This window comes from Populus trichocarpa, chromosome 8 (genome assembly GCF_000002775.5).
Source record: "Populus trichocarpa isolate Nisqually-1 chromosome 8, P.trichocarpa_v4.1, whole genome shotgun sequence".
Classification (NCBI taxonomy): domain Eukaryota; kingdom Viridiplantae; phylum Streptophyta; class Magnoliopsida; order Malpighiales; family Salicaceae; genus Populus; species Populus trichocarpa.
Genome location: NC_037292.2, coordinates 1,938,135 through 1,960,248, shown reverse-complemented (window position 1 = coordinate 1,960,248; position 22,114 = coordinate 1,938,135). Strand labels below are relative to the sequence as shown.

The 22,114-nt window shown below is 34.7% G+C and overlaps 3 protein-coding genes across 4 annotated transcripts; 1 reads left to right on the top strand and 2 right to left on the bottom strand.

Moving 5' to 3' along the window:
- Window positions 1-409: 409 nt before the first annotated feature.
- On the bottom strand, window positions 410-4,518 carry LOC7479861 (ras-related protein RABF1). The gene is made up of 8 exons (XM_002311040.4): window positions 4,313-4,518; window positions 3,804-3,883; window positions 2,814-2,897; window positions 2,550-2,644; window positions 2,253-2,358; window positions 1,573-1,662; window positions 1,367-1,453; window positions 410-630 (listed from the first exon to the last, which is right to left on the bottom strand). The coding sequence occupies exons 1-8, from the start codon at window positions 4,335-4,337 to the stop codon at window positions 592-594; spliced, it is 606 nt and encodes a 201-aa protein (XP_002311076.1). The 5' UTR covers window positions 4,338-4,518; the 3' UTR covers window positions 410-591.
- Window positions 4,519-9,241: 4,723 nt separating this feature from the next.
- LOC7494938 (U-box domain-containing protein 14) lies at window positions 9,242-13,335 on the top strand. Its single transcript, XM_002311960.4, has 4 exons — window positions 9,242-9,965; window positions 10,798-10,914; window positions 11,098-11,511; window positions 11,596-13,335. The coding sequence occupies exons 1-4, from the start codon at window positions 9,687-9,689 to the stop codon at window positions 12,670-12,672; spliced, it is 1,887 nt and encodes a 628-aa protein (XP_002311996.1). The 5' UTR covers window positions 9,242-9,686; the 3' UTR covers window positions 12,673-13,335.
- Window positions 13,336-13,374: 39 nt separating this feature from the next.
- On the bottom strand, window positions 13,375-21,283 carry LOC7479860 (vacuolar protein-sorting-associated protein 33 homolog). 2 transcript variants are annotated; one of them, XM_024607788.2, is made up of 22 exons: window positions 21,071-21,282; window positions 20,959-20,998; window positions 20,688-20,768; window positions 20,376-20,570; window positions 20,176-20,286; window positions 19,996-20,061; window positions 19,775-19,882; window positions 19,612-19,656; window positions 18,338-18,394; window positions 17,915-18,009; window positions 17,577-17,628; window positions 17,389-17,445; window positions 17,054-17,116; window positions 16,852-16,958; window positions 16,232-16,354; window positions 16,007-16,088; window positions 15,814-15,884; window positions 15,201-15,281; window positions 14,773-14,830; window positions 14,557-14,618; window positions 14,100-14,193; window positions 13,375-13,740 (listed from the first exon to the last, which is right to left on the bottom strand). In XM_024607788.2, exons 1-22 carry the CDS (start codon window positions 21,121-21,123, stop codon window positions 13,651-13,653), a joined length of 1,791 nt encoding a protein of 596 aa, XP_024463556.1. In that variant the 5' UTR covers window positions 21,124-21,282; the 3' UTR covers window positions 13,375-13,650. The 2 variants fall into 2 exon arrangements, with proteins under 2 accessions (XP_024463556.1, XP_024463557.1); XM_024607789.2 differs by lacking the exon at window positions 15,201-15,281 and having other exon boundaries at window positions 21,071-21,283.
- Between the last annotated feature and the right edge of the window lie 831 nt (window positions 21,284-22,114).

Sequence of the window (22,114 nt, the reverse complement as noted above, 5' to 3'; positions counted from 1 at the left end):
AAGACCTATACCATTATCTTAGCCCAAAGATCAGATTAGTTTAACTTCAGTATTCCTTGCAATGCATTCAGCAATAACCTATCTTACCCGTGTGATTAAAAAGGAGAAAGGAAATGATCTCCCACACCTTTATCTCGTCAAATACCATGCTAAAGTCTGAAGAAGATAACTGGAGGGGGTAAATAGCTTCTTCAGTGTTACTTGTTCCATTCCCTCAGTTTGAAGTGGAACTCATTTCCCACCCCGGAAGATTTACATCTACTAAGCCACACACCATCAGTTAGGAAATGAATTTCTAGAATGCGTAACAAAAACCAGATTCCCATTCCCAGAAGCAGAGCATCCACGGGATGGTGTGCTTAAATCACATTGTTATGCAGTCCTTTCACATGGACATAAACTTGTGGGATGTAAGTCAACACGCTGTATGTGTTATTCATGGTAATAAATGGGAGCATAAGTTTTCAACTGAATTGACACTCAAATCACAGAATATAGCAAATGTCGAAATATACAGAGACTTGATACAGGCAAGTGGTTTTCTTGTAACAACAGAGGCAATCTAGTTCATTCAGTTTCAAGGTTCTGCAATCAAGTTGAGGAAGGTCGTGGAAGTCGCTTAGCAATTTCCTGAAAATTGATGAGGTTGTCAGATTATAAAAGTGGAACTTTTAATTATAATTGACCAGAGTCACATGCGATGCATAAAGTAATGATTTTTCTAGTAGTATCATGCTACAGAAATAAAACATGCCGTTTGTGTTAAAAGCATAGTTAGGAGGGTCGACCTGGAACCCGGTGGCTAGATTAGTCCGGGCAAGGTAAAAGACCGGGATAAGCAAAAACCCAGCAAAACCCAGGCAACCCGACGAAACCCAGTTTTTCAAATATATTTTTTCTCCTAACTAGAGACCCTTTTTTTATATATTTTTTAATTGGTTATTAACCCTTTTCAAAGTTCACTATATAAATACTAGAAGAATATTTTATTTTTTCAATGTGAGATTTGAAGTCCTTTAGTATATATACTCTATATTCACAAAAAAAATGTTATATTTTTCAATGTGAAAGGAAAAAAAAAATTTGGTTTAAATACTTCAACTTAAAAGAATAACATATTAACATAGTATTTTTTCAATATAGGATGCAAAACCTTTTGAAATAATCTTTTAAACTTCATTATTTATAACATGTATAACATATATTTACATGGATTATTTCTTAAATTTTGCATATGAAATATTAAAACTTCAAATATTTTTTTTAAATCTTTCCGGGTTGACCTGGGTGAACCCGTGTAACCCGGGACCCGGCTTCTTAGCCAGGTCAACCCCGGATCAGGTCTGATAACTATAGTTAAAAGTACCTCAAACAGTTGATTTATATTATCTGCAGTTTTTGCAGATGTCTCCATAAAGAACATCCCATTCTTCTCCGCATAGTCAATGCCATCCTTTCATATATAAACATAAAAAATGTGTTAAAAAAAAATGAATGATCTAATCACAATAAATAAATGTCTTAAAATATATTCAGCACTTAAGAAAGATAGAATCACAATAAATGACTTACTTGAGTGGGTACTTCTCGCTTCTCTTGAAGATCAGCCTTGTTACCAACTAAAGCCATGACTATATCAGGGCTACCATGTTTTTGTAGCTCCTGTTACCCAATAGGTTATAAGCCACAAAAACAAACTTTCACATAAAGAAGAAGAGGATATATCACTAAGCAAATGCTAAAGGTAAACATACTTAACAAGTCTATGAAACATCTCTGACTAAATTCACACGCAGAGACGGGGGGAGGGGGGGGTGTTATTTTCTGATAAAAGAGTTTTAAATAGCGTTCAAAATGCTAAATGAACAGTAAAAACAACTTGTGTTGTAACAAGATATTAAAACACTCCTAATCATCTAACAGATTTTGGTGGCCTCTGGTTTATGTTTTAAGGAAATTTTGTTCTGTATTCTGAATTCATGCCGTTGAATAATTGTTTCAATTTTCAAAATGTTAGGCTCACATCTCAGAATGGGAAAACTTATTTTGCATACAGATTTTTTTTTTAGATATATATATATATGGTGTTTGAGAGCAATATAGCAATAGTTTAAATTAAATAAGCCAAATTCATCACCCACATAGATGTGTCAGCATGTGTGCGAGAGAGAGGAAGAGAAAGAGGATGAAATCGGGATGTGTGCGAGAGAGAGGGAGAGAGAGAGGATGAAATCGGGATCCAAGCAGACTACCTTCACCCAATATTGTGCTTTGTTGAACGTCTCTGGGCTTGTTATATCATAAACAATAACTGCAACTGCAGCACCCCTATAATATAGTGGTGCCAGTGCAGCATACCTGAGCAAGAAACAAAAATCAATCAGAGCTTTGGTATTCATGAAGGAAACGGTGAAGAGGAGGGTCATCCAGGAGAAAAAAAATATTAGAAGACAAACTTTTCCAAAGAATTTCAAAAGTGGACTCGTTTGCTTCTATCTGTGCACACGTGTGCGGGTGATGAACAGAATAAACACTTGGCCCAATAATACCTTTCCTGCCCTGCAGTATCCCATATCTCAAACTTAACTGTTGTAGAATCTTGTAATGCTATCGTTTGTGACAAAAATGAAGCTCCAATAGTTACCTGGAAATTAAAACCAACAAATCTAAATAAATTTTTCAAAGAGTAGTTCTAGCCTTCTAGAGCCTATGTCTATGTGTGTGTGTGTGCGCGCGCATTGAGAGAGAGGGAGGGAGGAGGAAGAGGCAGAGAGGCTCAAATAATGAATGGCAAAGAATGATGGATTCCTTACCTTGGATGTTGGATCAAACTGACCACGAACAAAACGAAGAACAATACAGCTTTTACCAACACCAGAATCCCCTAACAAAACCAACTGTTCACAGCATTGGAATGAAAAGTCAGCTGTATTCACTTTGAAAAGTGTGATATGCTTTATCATTGTTCTTGAAAACACAAGTAGTTTGTATTTGATTTTTCATAGACATTAAAATCAAGAGATGGTTCAAATGCTCCTCCTACAATGTATATTCAATCATGAGTATTTTGATGGTCCAAAGTTACATATAAAACGTATAGTTGCACCATGCATGACATGCAGACATATGATTTGACCTTTTAAACCATCTTTCTGAATCAGATTCTATGCAAACCTAGAGAGACTTAAATTTAGAGCAAACTGCAGTATATTATATCATCAGCTAACTGTAACAAAGTTAGTCAATATATGACTACAGAAGTTAGCAGAATGATTCACAGAAACAACCTGAGAAATGTTCGAGATTGTATGCATGAAGGCTAAGAACAACTTTTTTCCCAAAAGTAAAAACTTAATTCAAGAATTCAAACAGAGCACATAGCACTGCACCACAACAAAAGATAAAAACAAAGTGGTCATAAGCACCACCATTAACTCCCCCAAGCCCAACCAAAATAAAGAAAAGAACGGCCAACATGATAAAATAGCAACCATCTTTCCTATTTGGATCAAAAGTCCACTAGTCACAGCTTCAAACACAATGCCGCGGTCTGAAAAAGAAGATGCCGATGCACATTTTCATCAACAGCTGCCAAAAGCCTCAAACGGCTTGGAATTAGAGCAATCCTGATCAAGTCAGCCCCCCAAAAAATTATGAAAAATTCAAATAGTATCAGCTGCTAGCCTAATCCCACTTCAATACTTGCTACCTTACCCGCATGCATTTTAAGACTGTCCAACCAAATCGCACACAGAAAAAATAAAAACAACAACCAGTCTAAAATCTGAAGCCCATAAATTTACCTTCACACGTAGGTTTTTGGCATCAACCACTCCACCACTCTCTGAATTGTTAAGTCCGCCCAACCTCCCAGTACTTCTATCTACATACATTTTCCCCAACGGAAACACCCAAAATTAGCCACAATTATCAAATAAAATCAATATATCAAATAATTGCTTAACAACCAAAACCCAGAATAAACAGCCACCGAAACTAGAAGATCAAAATTTCTACCTTTACAGAAAATTTAGCAAAAATCCTCAAAAAAGTCAGTATACTGAACTATTTTATCAACAAAAAACTTTCTCAAACCCTATTTACCAAAAACCCATTTCCCCGATCACACACTAATCTCCCAAATTCCCTTCCAACTCAATAAATTAACCAAATCAAAGCGATCAAACATCAAAATTGCATTTTGATCCACTTAATTTACAATAATATCAAAATAAAATCATAACCCAAGAGTTGGAACTTATGGCTTTCAATAGAATTGAAAGACCCACAAAGAAAAAAATTAGGGATTTGCCTGGAAGAGAAGAGGAGCAACCCATGACCTTCTTGTTGAGATACTGTAAGGTGTAATTAACACTGTAAATGTAGAATGAGTAATTGGGGTTTTACCAGGATTGATTCTTTTTCCTCTCTCTTTTAGCTGATTGCAAGGTCGTTAATGGCTGTTACACTTGCTTTTTGTTAAGGTTTCTTTTATTCGACTTGGATTGCTTGCTTATGGTGCAACGTGTTTCTCATACATGTCGAAGTGTTTTGTCCAAATTACAAATTGGTCCCACATTTTGTGGTAAATATCATGTCTAACACTCTACTTAAAAAACATCTCGTGAATACAAACAATTCGAGTATAAATACAGTATCTAAGATAAGAATATGCATTTAGTTTATATATAAAAGTTAAGTGGGAATCCTCTATCCTATATTTAGATGTGAAAGACACAATATTTCTTATCAAATAATGATTTTATTATTTTACTATTTTTAAAAAAAATAAAGGAAATAACTTTAAATACTTATTCCCTTTTCTTTTAAACGAACAACTAGTGGATGGAGACTTTCAAGATGGAAGGCACACGATAAGCTTGCTTGATTGGATCAATATCATAGCCAAGTATTACAATGTTATTACAGGATTCTGTCATTTCAGGCCGTGATTAATTATAAATAATAATAGTAATAATGTTTATACGAGAGAGAGAAGGGTTATAATTATAATCTTGTAAGTGGCTAAGGTTTTGTCCCTTTTACAAGCTTTGAAGGAAGTACTAAAATGGATTTCAAACTCGTATGGGTTTGAATCCTAGTCCCCTTCCATTAACTTAATGGAATGTCTACATGTACAGCATGGAGATATAAAATTAAGATTGAATTGTATCTGAGGGGGATTGAATTGTATTGAGGGGTATAACTCAACTGATTAGGTTCTAAATTTACTTTCTAAAGATCATCAATTCGAGTTTCACAAATTTTAGAGTTACTGGAAACTTACATAATCATTAATTTTAAGGTCTGTAGGATTAATTGAAGTGTGTACAAATTAACCCGGACATTCACATTAATAATATATATATAAAAAAAAAGATCGTTAACAAAAATTACTACCAATAGTGTTCTTGGATACCAAATCATAAATTGAGCCAACTAAGATTAAATCTAAGCCTTACTTTCTATTTTTCTCAAAATTAAGCAAAATTTATCACTTGCATCCCTTTATGGCGGATGTTGTATGCGAACAAGACATGGCCTTGAAACATCCATCAAGAAGTTTCGTTGATTATCAAATTCATTTAAAGCTCGACAAGTACAAATGAACTAATGAAGTGATGCTGACTTCATGGCAAGCAATGCCTCTTCTGCAAATGAATATCCAAGTTGTAATGAAATTATGGGGAAAAAAATCATAAATACATTAATTTTTTTAGGTGGATGAACAGACACCAAACACTGGACCAGAGAAAAATTAAGCTGACCAATAATAATAAGACTTGATGAGTCGGATATGTGCGATTCGATCACGAAGAAGACAACATGGATAATGCAGTCTCGAAGGCTTCTTTTCTACCTGAAGAATCTATAGAAATTGTGAACAAGCAAACATTAATCACAAAGGAGAGGTAGTAGAGTAGTAAGTTTGTCGTGCGATTAGTGTAGCAGACACAATCCTGCAGTTTACTTGCATGATTGCACAGAGTTTCAACCATGTGCTGATTGATAATTTGGTATTGAATGATTTCATGTCGTGGACACTTTTTTTTTTTAATTATACATGTAATTATTCTTTCATATATGGTTTGGTAGACTCAGGGAAAAATGTCAGTCTACTTAGGGGTGAATACTATTCAAGAAAATTTGAATTGAATAATTTTCTAAACTAATTTGGGTAAAATATTTTTTTTAAAAAAAATCAAAGAATGTGATGATATCGAAAAAAATTCAAATAGTTTGAAAACGAGGCTTATATCTTGAATAATTTACTAGTTTTTTGGTTCTGAAAATCTATTTTATTATTTCTAGCCAAGATAGCTGGTGGGCAATACCTGATACCTGCAAAAAGATTGTTTTTTTATGAATTTAAGGACTCTCTAATGATTAAGTTGATGATTTTTTAAGAGAAAATACAATAATATTAAAGATAGATACCCTGAGAATAAATATGTAATAAAAAATGAAGATTCTGAACTTTTTATTTAAAAAATATATATTTATAACTCACAAGTCTTTTTATAGAAAGAAAAGATTAAATTGTAATATTGTTCTAATAGTATTAAAGAAGAAAAAAAATATCCCTAACACATGTATTAATATTTGTGGGAAATATCTCTAATATATATATTAATGTAGATAGAAATATGATGGGTCTTTAAATGATGTTTATACACTATATCTTACATAATATTAATATTGATGGAAATATGATGAATTCTTGAAGAACTTTTATATATCTAATGAGTGTGAAAAGAGTGAGAGGATGAGTCCTTTCCATGGCCGAATCTAATGGAGACAGGTGTTTCTTTTAGCTGAGCTAAATGAAGGTTTTTTTAGGTTAAATTTAGGTTCATTATAATAAAAAATTTGAGTGCTTCTCCAGAATAATGTTGAAGAAAATCAGGTTAGGGTTCAAATTTTTGAAAATTTGAAATACCTAGAATGATTTTTAAAATTTATAAATATACAAGTAATTTGTTACTTTGTTGGAAAAGAAATATAATGCATTGGAAAAAAAAAGATTTATTTTTTTTTCATTTTTTTATTTTATAGAATATAATTCAAAGAATTAAAAAATTAATTTGGGTTAGAGAATTTAAAAACATTTCAAAAACTTCATTTTTTTTCTCTCAAAATCTTAAGTGCATCCGATTGTAGGCAAAAAGTGTGTGCATATCCAAATGATGTATTTACTCTTATATCTTTTATTTCTATTTTATTTACTTTCGTTTGCAACCAAACACTGAAATTTATTCACTAATTCCTTTGAACATTTTCTCGGTGAACAACGGACCTGCACTTTCTTTGTCATCCAAGATTCACGATGAGTTCTGAAAATTTACCTCCAAAGTTAATTTTTGAATTTTTCTGGATTTTTCTGGATTTTTGAATAAAAAATACAAAAATAATTTTAGAAAATCTTAAATTATATTATAATAATACATGAACATAATTAACAGTGCAACATTATGCAGTATTTTGGAATTTTTCGTCGTGGAATGGTTTTTCAAACACCATTATTGTATATAACATTCCTTCTCAAGCAATATAAATGACTTTTCTAATATCATGATTATTTCATGTAAGATTTTTTAAGAATTTATACTAATCAACAATCAGTGTCAGACAACTTTAATTTAAAGAACTTACCTAGATTTAAAAATTATTTTGGACTCTAAATTATTGATTCATCGAGGTTAAATTGACAATAAACTACATATAATTCCAAGATGCAAGCCTGATGGTTAAAGAAATGTTTTTTATATTTTTATTTTTTGGATTTAAATATATATTTAATTTTTTTAATATACTAGGTGATATATTTTTAAAATTATTAAAAAAATGACTTTGATATTATTGTATGGTCTGTGCAAAACTTTGTTTGTCTTCTCTTTGAATTTTTGGGTTAGCGACTCAATAGCCAAGCCAAGCCAAGCCGAGGCTCTGGGGGTAGGTTTGAGGTTATATCTGACCGTCCATTGACATTTCTGAGCGGGAAGAGAAACCAGCAGTGACGATGACGCGCCACTGGACAGGCTGTTGGGCCTGCCAACTGGTTTCCCCTAGAGGCAGAAATGCCCTTCCATTTTTTTATTTGTTTTTTCCTGCATGCCCTGGGTTCATTAAAATACCTTTATGGCTAGGGGCATCTCTAGTAACAAAAATCATATGAAAGAGTCAAATAATTACTATAGTATTTTGAGTAATATTATTTAGCTTTTATTTATTTATTTCATGTGATATTCAATGGAAAAAACCATTTTAATGAGTTATTTTATAGAAAGTTTTTTTAAAAAGCAGTTAAAAATTTTCCTTTTATTTTATGTTTTTTCTCAAAAAAATATATAAATAGCTTTTCATTTGACAACAAAATTTTTTTAACATCCCATACAGCTATCTCCTCGTAAACTCAAAATTTATAAATAAAAAGCTATTTTAATAGTTATTTTCTATAGCAATCAAGAAACATTATGGAATATTTAACAAATTATCCATTAATAAAATGAAGGATAAGACTTTGTCAAGGGACAACTAATTGAATATATATATATATATATATATATATATATATATATATACACTTTTACTTGGAGGCTTAGTTTGGACGGGAACAAGTCTTCTCTATTCTATTTTTTTAATATATTCTAATTTAATAGATTGCAAAGTCAATCTAATATCATGTATGTTTGATATTATGATACGAATTATTTTTTAAAAATAATTTATATTTAAAAATATATTAAAATAATTTTTTATTTTGATATTTCTACATCAAAACTATAAAAAAAATTAAAAAAATTAATTTAATATTTTTTTAAATAAAACAAACTTCTAAAACATAACAAAAAAAAAGTGAATCATTTAATTGTTTTATCAAAAGATATCCTAACTCTAAAATCACTTCCAAATTTCTAATCCACACGTAATTATTTCTCCAGACCAAGTAAAAAGATATGTGCTGCACGGAGAGATATTAAATAATTTTAATCAACGGTAGTCCATTCTACATTATTGCCAAAAACACAAAATAAAATATCAGTACAATCATACATTACATTCTCAAGGACAATTGTGTCACAAATCGCACCATAAATTTGGTCAGTAATGATCTCATCATTCCCTCAGTTTCTTTTTTTTCCAAGTCTCAACAGGAATTAAACCGATACTGCAATTCCCTTATCACCCCCACTTCTATTTTTTAACGAGAAAAAATTAAATCCCACATTTATTTATTTATTCTTACCTTTCTTTCCAAGCCGAAGCAAAAATAGAACTTTCTGCTCAGCTCCAAACTGTCCATCTCTCTCTCTGCCGAAAATCAAAGACTCTCATGCTTTCACATAAAAACCTGTTCACTTCCATGGTGTTTAACGCTTCTCTTTGATAAACGTTCCTTTTAAAGCACTGTCCATTCATTTTTTGTTTTATCAATTCATTAAAACCCAGTTTCATTCCCTCAACTTTCTCATCTGGGTCTCTCCTATTTCCCTCAAATTCCTCAGCTTTTAGCCTAAAGTTTGTATCTTGACCTTGGTTTATGGCTTAACTTTAGTTATAAAAGATTCCATATATTTGTTGAAAGAAACCCATGTAACTTCACTCGGTTTTGTCATCCGGGTCTTTTTTATTTCTCTCAAAATCCTCACTTTAAGGCTATTTTTCCACAATTCAGTCGTATACTCATGTCATTAACGGGAGATCCGAGTTCTGAGTTGCTGAGTCGACTCGTTGACTCAGTGAAAGAGATTTCTGGGTTACCGGAGTGTAGAAATGTTTTTAAAAAGACGCATGGCGATTTGGTACGTAGGATTAAGCTATTGAGCCCTATGTTTGAGGAATTGAAGGATAATAATGAAGAGCTAAGTGAAGAAGAGACTAAAGGATTTGAATTATTGAGAACCGTTTTAGATTCTGCTAAGGAACTTCTCAAATCGGTTGTTGAAGGAAGCAAGGTGTATCAGGTACTGTTTTTTGTCCTTTCTGTTTGGTTACAAGGAACAAGAAAAATGAAAGCATTAAGCTCTTTGTTTTTTCTTCTTTGTTAGCTATGAGTTGGAACTATGGTTTAATTATTCTCTGTTCAAGGATAAATTATATTGTCTATTGGATAATTTTTATGTGGAAGATTTCATTTATTTGTTTATTTACCTCAATTTTCTGTTTGGTTTCTGAGAAAATGGATGGAAGTTGTGTGTTTTGAGTTTTTCTTTTTTCTTATATTTGATGTATGGAGATATTATTGATTTAGAATAGAACGAAAGCTAAGAAAATTGATTATGAACTTCCTGATTGTTAGTTTTATCAGTAACTGAATGCATAGCTGTGCGTGTCTGAAAACATAAGAATCATCTGTAAAATTCTCGATGAATTGAAAGAACAGACCTGGAAATACAAAGTTGTCCTAATACAGGTCGAGTCGTGCAATTGCTAATGTCTGTCACTGAATTTTGTGACCACCTCCCATATTTTTGTGTTTTTCGTCCCAAGGTTAGGATATTGCAATCAGCATCCTTAGTTCGTGGCGGGATTGCATGATTTCTTGGAATTCTGATTATACCCATCATCTTCCCATGCTATGCTATGCTTCTGGTGTTCTGCAACAAATACTTTGGTTTTTTCTTTTCATTGATAGTTTTAGAACTTGATCATTCAGTTTTTGAGGTTGAATGATTTGATATTAGCAAGTCTGTAAATTAAGGTGTTGGTATCAAATTTAGCAGTTTTTTTCATTTGCAAACATGATTCTTTAGATCCAAGTTTCCAAATTTAAATGAAGCCATGTTTGGAATGCAGACTTTGCAAAGGGACGACATAGCAGATAAGATCAACCAGATTACAGAAAAAATTGAAGCAGCATTGGGTGAGATTCCTTACGACAAACTCAATTTATCAGAGGAAGTTCAAGAACAGGTAATCTTATGACCAAATTGATTCTTTTAGCATATTTACAAGAACCTCCTTTTCCATTTTATTTGTGCACATCATGAGATATTCCGAAGAATGATTTTGGCACAAGATGATGACTCAAATTAGTCAATGGATTGCTTAATTTTAGTGCTGTCAGTTGATGTTATATCCACTGCTTTTTTCCAGATTGAACTTGTGCACGCTCAATTCAGAAGAGCAAAGGGAAGGCAAGAACTCCAAGATCATCAACTGGAAGTTGATTTGGCCATAGCACAGAGAGAAAAGGATCCTGACCGTGCAATACTAAAAAGACTTTCAGAAAAGTTGCATCTCCAGACTATCGATGATCTAAAGAAAGAATCCCTTGCTTTCCATGAACTGGTTATTGCAAGTGGTGGAGATCCAGGAGACTGGTTCAAGAAGATGGCATCCCTCTTTAAGAAGTTAAAGGACTATGTTCAAACAGAAAACCCTGAAATTGATTCTGCTGAGGCTGGAAAGGGTATGATTAAACACAGATCTCCTGTTATCCCAGATGATTTTCGGTGCCCAATATCTCTTGAACTGATGAAAGATCCTGTTATTGTCTCTACCGGACAGGTTTTCTACAAGTTCTCTTATAGTTTACAGCTTTGCATCTTTGTTAGTAGCCATTATTCATTAATCGTTTATTTCCTTGTCCAGACATATGAAAGATCCTGCATCCAAAAATGGCTAGATGCAGGCCATAAGACATGTCCAAAAACGCAGCAGACCCTTTTGCATACTGCGCTTACACCGAACTATGTTTTGAAGAGTTTGATTGCTTTATGGTGTGAGAGCAATGGAGTAGAGCTTCCTAAACAGCCAGGGGCTTGTAGAAGCAAAAAAGTAGGAAGCAGCATGTCAGATTGTGACCGAGCTGCAGTCACTACCTTATTAGACAAATTAGGCAATGGTAGTCTGGAACAACAAAGATCAGCTGCTGGAGAGCTTCGTTTATTAGCAAAGAGGAATGCGGATAACAGAGTCTGCATTGCTGAAGCAGGAGCAGTTCCACTCCTTGTGGAGCTATTATCCTCAACAGATCCTCGAACCCAAGAGCATGCTGTTACAGCGCTTCTCAACCTTTCCATAAATGACCTTAACAAGGGAACCATTGTTAATGCGGGAGCCATTCCTGATATAGTTGATGTTTTAAAAAATGGAAGCATGGAGGCCAGGGAAAATGCAGCCGCAACTCTTTTCAGTTTGTCTGTGATAGATGAGAATAAGGTGGCAATAGGGGCAGCTGGGGCAATCCCAGCTCTTATAAAGTTGCTTTGTGATGGGACTCCAAGAGGAAAGAAGGATGCTGCTACTGCTATCTTTAATCTTTCAATTTATCAGGGAAACAAGGCTAGGGCTGTAAAGGCTGGTATTGTGCCACCCCTGATGAGGTTGTTGAGGGATGCTGGGGGAGGAATGGTGGATGAAGCACTGGCAATTCTTGCCATCCTTGCAGGTCATCAAGAAGGGAAGGTAGCAATTGGTCAGGTTGACCCGATTCCTGTTCTGATAGAGGTCATCAGGACTGGATCTCAACGCAACCGAGAGAATGCTGTAGCAATCTTGTGGTCGCTTTGCACTGGTGATTCACAGCAGTTGATCTTAGCTAAGCAGTTTGGTGCTGAAGAGGCACTAAAGGAGCTCTCGGAGAGCGGTACTGACAGGGCCAAGAGAAAGGCTGGAAGCATATTAGAGCTCCTCCAACGAGCTGATACTGTGGTTGATCAAAGCTGATTCTGAATCACGCTGCAATACTTCAGAAAATTGCAAACCAAAATCATGTCTGTTTGAATAGTTATTCAGTTTTGAATAGGTATCTCTTTACAAAAGGGTAGATATGGAAGTGTGCATCTCGGCGGCTTAGGCATACAAGACTGGTGCGTATCCCCCAGTTAAGATAAAGGTAAAAACAACGGTCAGCTTTCACCAACAGGCAGGAAAGGTCAGAGGCCCTACATTTTAAACTGTGCCGGCTCTGGTGGGACGTGGTCTCGTTCTATGAGCTGCTGCTGATTTCAGGAAATTATTATCTTAATGAGATGGAGGAGTTTGGTAGAAGATGAAAGCAACAACACTACAGCGATTTGATGGGGTGATGTCAGCCTTGAAGCATCGCATTCAAGGTGATGTGTTCTTCAGTGAACGTTTAGAAGTGCTTGGGGCATCCACATTTCCTCACCAGATGTTATGTAATATGTTAAGAGGTTGGAATTGACTTATAATGGCTATATTTTAGAAACATTTTCAGGTGTCATCTGATCCCTTTTCATCCATGGTTGTTAGTTAGAAGGTGCAACTGTAGTCAGCCTAAGATGGCGTGAAACAAAATTTCATTGCAATGAGTTGTAGAGTTGGATCGAAAGATATTTATAGACTTGAAGACAGTCTTTTTAGCTATTTTCATCTGAAGAAGGCATGTATTGACAGACAGTAGCATTTATTGATTGAAAAAACCTCCCTTTCATTCAACCCAAATAAACAATTTACAAGAATTCTCTAGAAATGTCAACACAACGTATATACACAAACAATTCCGGCCAGGGAAAATAAAATAATCAAAATACCAATGTTTCTCCGCACAGAATAGCTCGATAGCATTACCTTGGCGCTTTCTGCGCGTTTTCCGTGAGCCGTCTCATTCTCGGCTTGGTAAGCCAAAAAATTTCCAAGTCGTCGCTTAAGAAGTCGGTGTAAAATACAATTCTTTACAAATTAACCCAACTTTTCCATGTATGTCTGGGTCAAGGTGTTACCGTTGACGATTTTTGTTGTCCCAATAATCATATCATATGCCATCGCTTCCTGAAGAATAGATGAATATTTATATATATTAAAAAAAACTATACACAACATAACAACCATTCAAATACAATCTTGTCAGAATCCAAATACTTGAGACAGAATTTTCTTTTCAGAAGTCATGTTATAGAGCTTTTCATTAACAAAAGAGAAACTAGACTGGAAAAAAAGATCCAGTAAAATCATCCAAAGGGATGCGCCATCCTTCATTCATTTTGAAATGTTAGTCTAAATGCTTTCACTAATATGGGAGAAAAACCAAGGTCTCACCCACATGCAACTTTGGTAATCGAACTGCCTAATCAAGATCCGCATATTACAATTGCCCACTACAGATTCAGACAGCAAAGTATTTAACAAACCTGAGCACTGAGAAATCGAAGTGCAGAAATTTCTGCAAATGTTACCCCTCCAATGAAAACAACAAGTACCAGGGAGCGTCTTCCATCAGCAACTCTGAAACATGTAAACTAGTGTTAAAATTCAACGAAGATCAAGATGTTGCACGATACAAGTTGAAAATGAATCTACTCTAAACACTTGGAGTGCATGATTAATCCAACCAGTTCCGTGATCAGTCATTCACAAAAACTTTTTGCACTATTAAGTATTTGGTAAAAGTGATACAAAGAGATGCACATAAAAAGTTTTATGATCCTTGATCACAGGCAATGCTCTTTAGATTATATCAATCAGAAAATGTAGATAACCTCACGGTCATCAATGATGGCATGATGCCATCAAAGCAATGTAAATATCAATTGACTAGAAACAACAGCTTGAGCAAAATACAAGAAACCAGGATGAGTTTGAACATGCCTGTCAACAGCTGCTGAAGCCCCATGCAAAGTGTCAAACGAAGAACTGCTTGAGAATCCACCCTGCACAAGTAGTATGAAAGCTATTGTGGTCAAGATATCAAAATTCTATGGCATGCATATATGTAAAAAACTAGAAGCATACTATCAGTAAAACAAAAATATTAGAAGCAACAGCAAAACAAGAGGAAGGGAGGAAAGAGAGAAGTGTACTGACTCTCTTCATTTCTGAATGAGGTCCTGGCAACAGCTTCAAAGTTTCTTCCATGGGACGCCTGAAAGGTCAAGCCATCATGTTTCACTAAGATAAGGTCACTTGTAAAGTTCACATTTATAGTGCAAAGATGGTTATATATCCAATTAAATGTACCAAAGAACACATGAACTTAAGCTTCTTGGAATCACAAACAAGGTGATAAATCAACTCTAAACGATTGTGCATCAGTTGGACTCGATCACATTAAACTTGCTTCAATTCAACCTATAATGCTTAAGGGGCTCTATCTTTAAGTAAGACCAGAAAAGGCACCGATGCATTAATCTTTAAGGTAGTTCACAAAAATGAATATAGATAACCAGGAAACATGCAGGATCCACTGCTGAAGAAGTACAAAAGCTCAAAGCAGAATTCAAAATAGACCCCACCATCCAGATCGAACAGCATGCTGGACAAGGCGGATGCTAAGTGGTGCATATCCAGAAAAGACATATGCAATGTCGTTGGGGCTGTTGCATAAGAAATAGTTTTACAAGTTATGAAAGAAAGGGATTGTTAGAAAAGGCAAACTTGCAAAATAAATCAAAACAGCATAAATTTATAAATGCAGAAAAGTGTGCTTCATTTTTTCATGGCATTCCATTTCATTTTTCAAGAATGAATTTTTCAAACAGTAATAGATTTGGAGAATTTCAATTTAAGATGATTTCAACTTTTTAGAGATAAATTAGGAAAAACAAATAGAAAGCATACTACAGATCCTCATGGATGCAGTTTCAGGAGAATTTAAGAAAATGTGTTTTTAGAAAACAATCTAAAACATGTTTTAGCAGACTCTGTAATTTTCAACTTCAGAAACAGATAAAAAAAATAATTCTGAGCCACAGGAAAACAGGCCCCATAATACATTCCAGTTCATTATCCCCGGGCATCTTCAGCTTTGGAACAAAAGATTAGCAGAGCTAAATGGACAATGTATTAAACATTCTTTAAATAATTTTATTATAAAAAAACAGATTGCATGATCAAGAGGTTGCATACTTGGTAGTGTCAGTATCCTCAGTTACAAGCTGGAGATTACGTTTGATTGTCAGCCAGTTGCCTTTACTTTCCTGCAAGACTAGAATGATGTACAATGAATTTGGGAATTCGAAGGATGCCATTTACCTTAACTACTAAATTACAATGTAATGCAAACAAAATGCCTTGCTATGAAGGAAAAATCATACTAAACCTGCTTTTTAAGCAATCCAGCCTTCTCTAAATTATTCAACATTGCTATGTGCTCAAATCCATAGCTATGAAGCAGCTCCCTCCTAAATGAGGAATACAGAAGTATTGAATAACCATAATGCAGAATAACTGGAATATAATTACATAATAGAAGGATAAAACAGCTGTGAAAGTCAAGAGCAAGAGGAATTAAAGTTAAAAAAAAGGTGAACCAAGCTATTCTTACCTCAAATGATCAAAATTCTTTTTTGGAAGCCCTGAATTTGTGATGGAAAATAAGATCAGAAGACGCACGACAGTAACTAGAGGCTCCTGCTTATGGATTAATTCTTCAATGTAATCATAGCATCTGACAAAACAATCTTAGTCAATTACATTATTCCAACATACAAACATTTTGAATTGAGGAAGCATTTCCAATATTGTGTACAGGAAAGTTTTATCAAAGCACACAGAAAATAAGTTTGATTAATAGGACTAGACAGGACAACTCTTATACTATTGTTTGAAACATTGGCAGTTTCTATCTTGCCACGTGCCCAGATTTCTGTCCAACATCCCCTACTGCACAAGTTTGTCCCATGTAGTCTCCTTAGACCAATCCATCTACTCATCAAACAGGCCCTAAATTTTTAAAGGAAATCAAATAAACTATTTTTTTGCACACAATATAAAAATATCACATCCAGCATCTTCTACAAGCGTCAACATGCAGAAAAAGGTCGGTAACTGAATGACATAGAACAAATGCAAATGTTGGCCTATTAACATATTAATCAATATGCAGAAAAGAACAGAGCATATAAAGCTCTCAAAGCAAGGATGTAAGAATTCAAATCAACTTACATGTCATAACTCTGAGCCTCAACAAGTGTCTGCTCCATGTCAAGTCGTGACTGAAATGAATGCTTTGATGTGAATGTTGACAGATGCTGAGCCAGATTTATGTGTCTCTGAAGCCATTAGAAGCAGCAAATCAAAACCTAGCATCACTGGAACAACACTGACAGAGGGCATGATAGGTGAGAATTGAATTAGAGTGACTTACAGTCATCTCCGGCAATGAATTCAGCTTTTTAACAAAATCCTTTAACTCAGAAACTGTCTGGTGCTGTATCAATTAAATGACACCTGATTAGAAAATGCACATAACTCTTCAAGTATCCAAAGGTAAAGCATTCAAGAGATTAAGCTTGCATGCAATAGTAATCTGATTATTGGTATAAACTGTAGCTGCAACTCTCGACTTGGGAAGCTCTCTCATAAAGCAGAAAGAAGAACCAAATACAAGGCAGCTACTTAAGCAGGTAGTGAGTCGGCAACAGTTATTCGTTAGTTTTGAAAAAACAAACATGAAAGTTCAGGTGATGACAATTCACGTACAGTAGTTGTCATATCTGTGTAGTCCTGCTTCATAGATGTTGCTTTTTGACGAAGGACCTGTAATCATACTGCAGATGCCCACTAAGGAAATAGAAACTGAAGAGCATACAAAGAACTGATAACAGTTGAAAAGGAGAATCTTAAATTAATGTGGAAATTAAAATAAACTTCCAGAAAAATGGAGCAACCTGGACAACAACTTCAAAGTTGAGATCTCGAATTTCCTTGAACAGCTTGTCACTGAAAAAAGGTTCAGCCATGTACAGTGAATTAATTGCCAAGACATAAGAAAAGGCAGGGGTAGAGAGCAAGAGAGAAGGTCGAAGGTTCTGATAGCTCAGTGAAACATGGGGTATAAATCTTAACCCAACTGCACCTATGCAACATGCACTTATACGAGTTAGGATTTCAATCAAGGATAACACTTCCTCGCCAACATCCATCTAAACCCATTGTATCATCTCTTTTTCCCTTTTCTATGGAACAGATAAGAGGGGGGAAAATACCCATATATCACATAGCATACCTTGAATTAAGTGAAACTTTCATCTTTTTTCCTTCTTGTTGATCACCCATGATTGATGAATCAAGCTCCATGGCACCATTGTTGATGTGCAGAAACTGCACTAAATCTAATTAGAGATTGGCTAATAACATATCCAACTAACCATAGATAAGTATTGTCATTTTTGTTCATTCAGAAACACTTCGAATATTCAGCATCCAAATAATAGAAACTAAAATTTTCTGATGCTCATGCTAGGAGAGATCAAATATTTTTGTGTCGAAGTTATACTTAATTTAAGGCTGAAACTATAGAATTACAGACACGGACACAAACACATTTTTCATCAGTAATCATATTTAGTAACAAAATTAGCACATATAGTCTCCAAAAAGCAGTCAAAATAGCTAAAGAATCTTGGTTTAAACTTGAGTGTCAAATTACCTCGTCCAGAAGTCCTTCATATGTTAATTGAGAGCACATAGGAGTAACCATGTCCACCTGCAGCAAGCGGATAAATTTTTAAATAGCAAGGGTATTTATTTATACATCAAGATCATAATATGCAAAGTCCAAGAGATATCAGCTTTACAATTCATACTACAAGTTTATGCTTTAATTCTAGCTTGGCCCAGGTATCAGCTTAGCTCAACAACAGAAACTTCAATCAATTTCTTTGCTGACTGACTTGACATGCACACTCCTGCAAAGCCCTACAACTAACTCATTGATATGCACACCCCTGCAAAGCCCTACAACTGACTCCTAAATTAGCTAAAGAATCTAGATGTCTTAATTTCATGATCATAGGTGGAGTTTAACCCTGTAATATCCCACATCGGCGGGTGAGGAAGTGGTAGCTGGCCTTATTAAGAGTGCTGGTTGCCAACTTGTTATACGTGTTTTGAGGCGTCAGGCTCAGAAGTGAGCTTGCGTCACCAGGAACAAAACCGTGAGGCCGGTAAGGCCCAAAGCGGACAATATATGGAAGGTTGGGCCGGGCTGTTACATTTGGTATCAGAGCCGACCTCACTGGCTGTCCGATGGTGCCGACGGGGTCGTCAGGCTCCTTAAGGGGGGTGGATTGTAAGATCCCACATCAACGAGTGAGGAGTTAGTTGCTGGCCTTATTAGTAGTGTTGGTGCTAACTTGTCATACGCGTTTTGGGGCGTTAGGCCAGAAGGGCTCGCGTCACCAGGAACAAAACCGTGAGGGCGGTAAGGCTCAAAGCGGACAATATATAACAAGTTAGGCCAGGCTGTTAGAAACCCAATGTCTGCACAACTTACAGTCATTGCAACTACAGTTTGGAATTTCAATTGGCAGATACCATGGAGACAGTACTTGGACTCTAGAAGAACAAATAGAGAGAACTTTTAGTTTATATAATTTTTTTTCATGAAAGAGGGTGTTTACAAAGTTTTCCCAGGAGTAGTGTATATAAAGCAATTTCCATCTCGTTATCTAGGATTGTGACCAATCCTTACACATAATATCCAATATCATGTTTTGAGATGTGCAGCCACTTTCTAATTTTCAGTTTTCTTAAAATTTTCAAATGCTCGTCCTATTCAAAAGTGCAGTCATGTTCTTAAGACAATGACGGGAAATTTATGCATGCCAGTGCACATGTACATGAGTAACTTGCATCACATCGCCTTGCAAAAGTTAGATACAATTGATTATGCTAAGAAGGAAAGGAAGAGAGATAGTTCACCTCCCTGTCTATAAGAATGAGAGTATTTATTTCTGGCATAACCATCTGAAATGATGAGCAAGTAATCAGTCACAGGCAACAAATCAATTGTAAATATACAAAGAAGTGTCTAACTGGCACATTGGTTAAAACTTAAAAGCATACTAAAAGTAGCCACAATTACATCGGATGAGTTAACTGGTTCTTCTGCTTGCATGCGATTGAGAATGTCAGCAATGCGTACTGATGCTTTACCTTTTGCTCTCACATTTGGTATCACTCCAAAAGAAGACTGCAGGCATAATTTTCCATAAAGTATAATCATGAGAAGCATACTTATCAGGAAACATTCTCAATACTATATTGTTTAAAAGTAAATTTTTTGGATCCATCAAATCATCTAACCTCAAGCTTGTGAATGGCCTTTGCAATATGCCAGAGTGAACTTGTATTACCATCAACTAGGCATTCCTGCCACACTCAATGGAAAAAAGAAAAGAAAAGAAAAGGAAGATAATATAGATGAGGATAAACAAAAAGAATATCCAAAAGGTCTTTTGGAGAGAACAAAAACAGCAGCCATACTTTGTTAGCTAAGTCAAGTTCAAATGATAGTACATCCTCATCCAATGGAACCATGTATAATGGGTACTCCCCGATTGTCACCAAGTTATGAACATTTTCCTCCTCAAGGACCTGCACAACCAAGTAAACACCTTACAACCCTAGACATGATCAATACATGAGAATTCAAATGTGCACAGGAACTACCACTAAAACCATACCTTCTCACAAACAACCTCACGACGAGGCACAAAATAAACATAGTACTCCCTCTGGAGTCCTTGTGACGTGTCATGATGAATATTGGAACATATGAATCTCATCAGACTGAACTCTGAACGAACAAGGTAAACCACTTTAGTACAATCAGTCTGAACTGGTTCCGCTGAAAGATGCCGCAATTCAGCACCATTTTCCTGTTTATTACCAATTAACACAACAGAATTTCTAAAATCAGCAATTAAATTACACAATTCAAATTCATCAAGCTAATAAAACACACTAAAGCATGACAGAGTAGAGAAACTTTTTACCCTAAGAATTGTTGTCTGGATGATCAGCGAAATTGATCCACTAAGCTTTGGATCAATCACTAAACACTTCTTTCCTCGAATCTATTAAATTTACAATCAAAATCAATATTGAAATTCAACAAAACATCAAATTTCTCAAAATTCAAGAAACCTAGCTGGAATATGAACACCGCTAATCTACATTGTACAAAGAATTCCGTTAAACTAAAGCAACGGATCCGCAAGAAATTTGAGAATTTGCATTTTCTCGGGAAACAGATAACGAACTTACGTTCTTGAGGATGTCAACGAGATCTTTCTGAGATTGTTCCCTGAAAAGTTAAAAATTAGTAGATTAGTGATCGTGGTTAAGAGTAGTTAAGTAAATGGTGATTATTGCAGACCTGAAGGATTTAAGATTGAGAGGAGAGTTGTCTAAGTTAGGGATTTGAGCCATTTTTTCTATGAATTCGAGAGTTCGATAAAGTGAAATCTTTCTCTTCGGCTTCTGTTCTGTGTCTGCAACAGGGAGGGGGACGAGGAGGAAAGGAGAATCGAGAAGGAGATGATGACGTGATTATGGGCTTAGCTTTTTTATTTTTTGAACTGGCTTGAAAGAGAGCTTGGACATTGTTTCTAGGCTTGGGCTATTAATATAGGCCTGAATTAGGGAAGTATTTGTTGTGCCTCGTAATGTGCCTGAATTTAGTGTCCAGTTAAACTAGGGGCTTGTATCCTGGAGATTAGATGCATGGAATATCCTAAGCTGGTTTATTTTGTGAAAATATTTTTAAATTCTTTTATTATTATTTTTTAAAATATTTATTTTTTGTGTTTGTTTTTTTATAGAATATTTGATAGAAAAACTAATTAATAAAAAATATCTTACAATTAATTTTTAAATTTTAATTATTTACTAAAAAATATTTTAAAATTATGAAATTCTGTAATGAATAATAATTCATTTATAATATTATTAAATTATTTCAACCGCCATTATTAATTTCTCCTCCACCGTTACCTTTAAACAAAGAGACCCTGGTATATTTTAATAATGCGAGATTATATAGTTTGTTAAGAAAATATGTTACATTTCTTTTAGTTACAGCTGACTACAAGCTCATTTGACGAAGTTTTTTAAAGTTGAATGATATTTTCTGTATAGAAAACCAAAAACCTATTTTTCTATGATCTCATGATTGAATTATTTTTGCACACACTATTCTCCACGCTCGAAAACAGACTTTAAGGGAAGATTTCCTATTACCAAAACATTTTTTTAATGTGATTTTCCAAGCTGTCTTCGAAGGGATTTGATGTCCACGGCCACAATAATAATTTTGCGTGTTATGGGTTCGTCAATTTGAGGTTCAAGGAAAGTTGGTTGAAGAGTTTTAAAAGGTTTTTGAAAGTGTAATTATGTTGTTTTTTAAAATATTTTTTATTTA

Bases quoted from the DNA above. Each gene is read 5' to 3' on its own strand.
- LOC7479861 (XM_002311040.4), bottom strand. From the start codon at position 4,337: ATGGGTTGCTCCTCTTCTCTTCCAG. The intron at 2,645-2,813 runs GTAAGGAATCCA...TTTAATTTCCAG, and splicing joins AGTTTGATCCAACATCCAAG to GTAACTATTGGAGCTTCATT. The intron at 631-1,366 runs GTACTTTTAACT...ATCAATTTTCAG, and splicing joins ATATAAATCAACTGTTTGAG to GAAATTGCTAAGCGACTTCC.
- LOC7494938 (XM_002311960.4), top strand. From the start codon at position 9,687: ATGTCATTAACGGGAGATCCGAGTTCTGAGTTGCTGAGTCGACTCGTT. The intron at 10,915-11,097 runs GTAATCTTATGA...GCTTTTTTCCAG, and splicing joins CAGAGGAAGTTCAAGAACAG to ATTGAACTTGTGCACGCTCA. The intron at 11,512-11,595 runs GTTTTCTACAAG...TTCCTTGTCCAG, and splicing joins TTATTGTCTCTACCGGACAG to ACATATGAAAGATCCTGCAT.
- LOC7479860 (XM_024607788.2), bottom strand. From the start codon at position 21,123: ATGGCTCAAATCCCTAACTTAGACAACTCTCCTCTCAATCTTAAATCC. The intron at 17,629-17,914 runs GTATGCTATGTG...ACCTTTTTTCAG, and splicing joins AAAGTTTCACTTAATTCAAG to TGACAAGCTGTTCAAGGAAA. The intron at 17,446-17,576 runs GTTGCTCCATTT...GTATGATTACAG, and splicing joins ACTTTGAAGTTGTTGTCCAG to GTCCTTCGTCAAAAAGCAAC.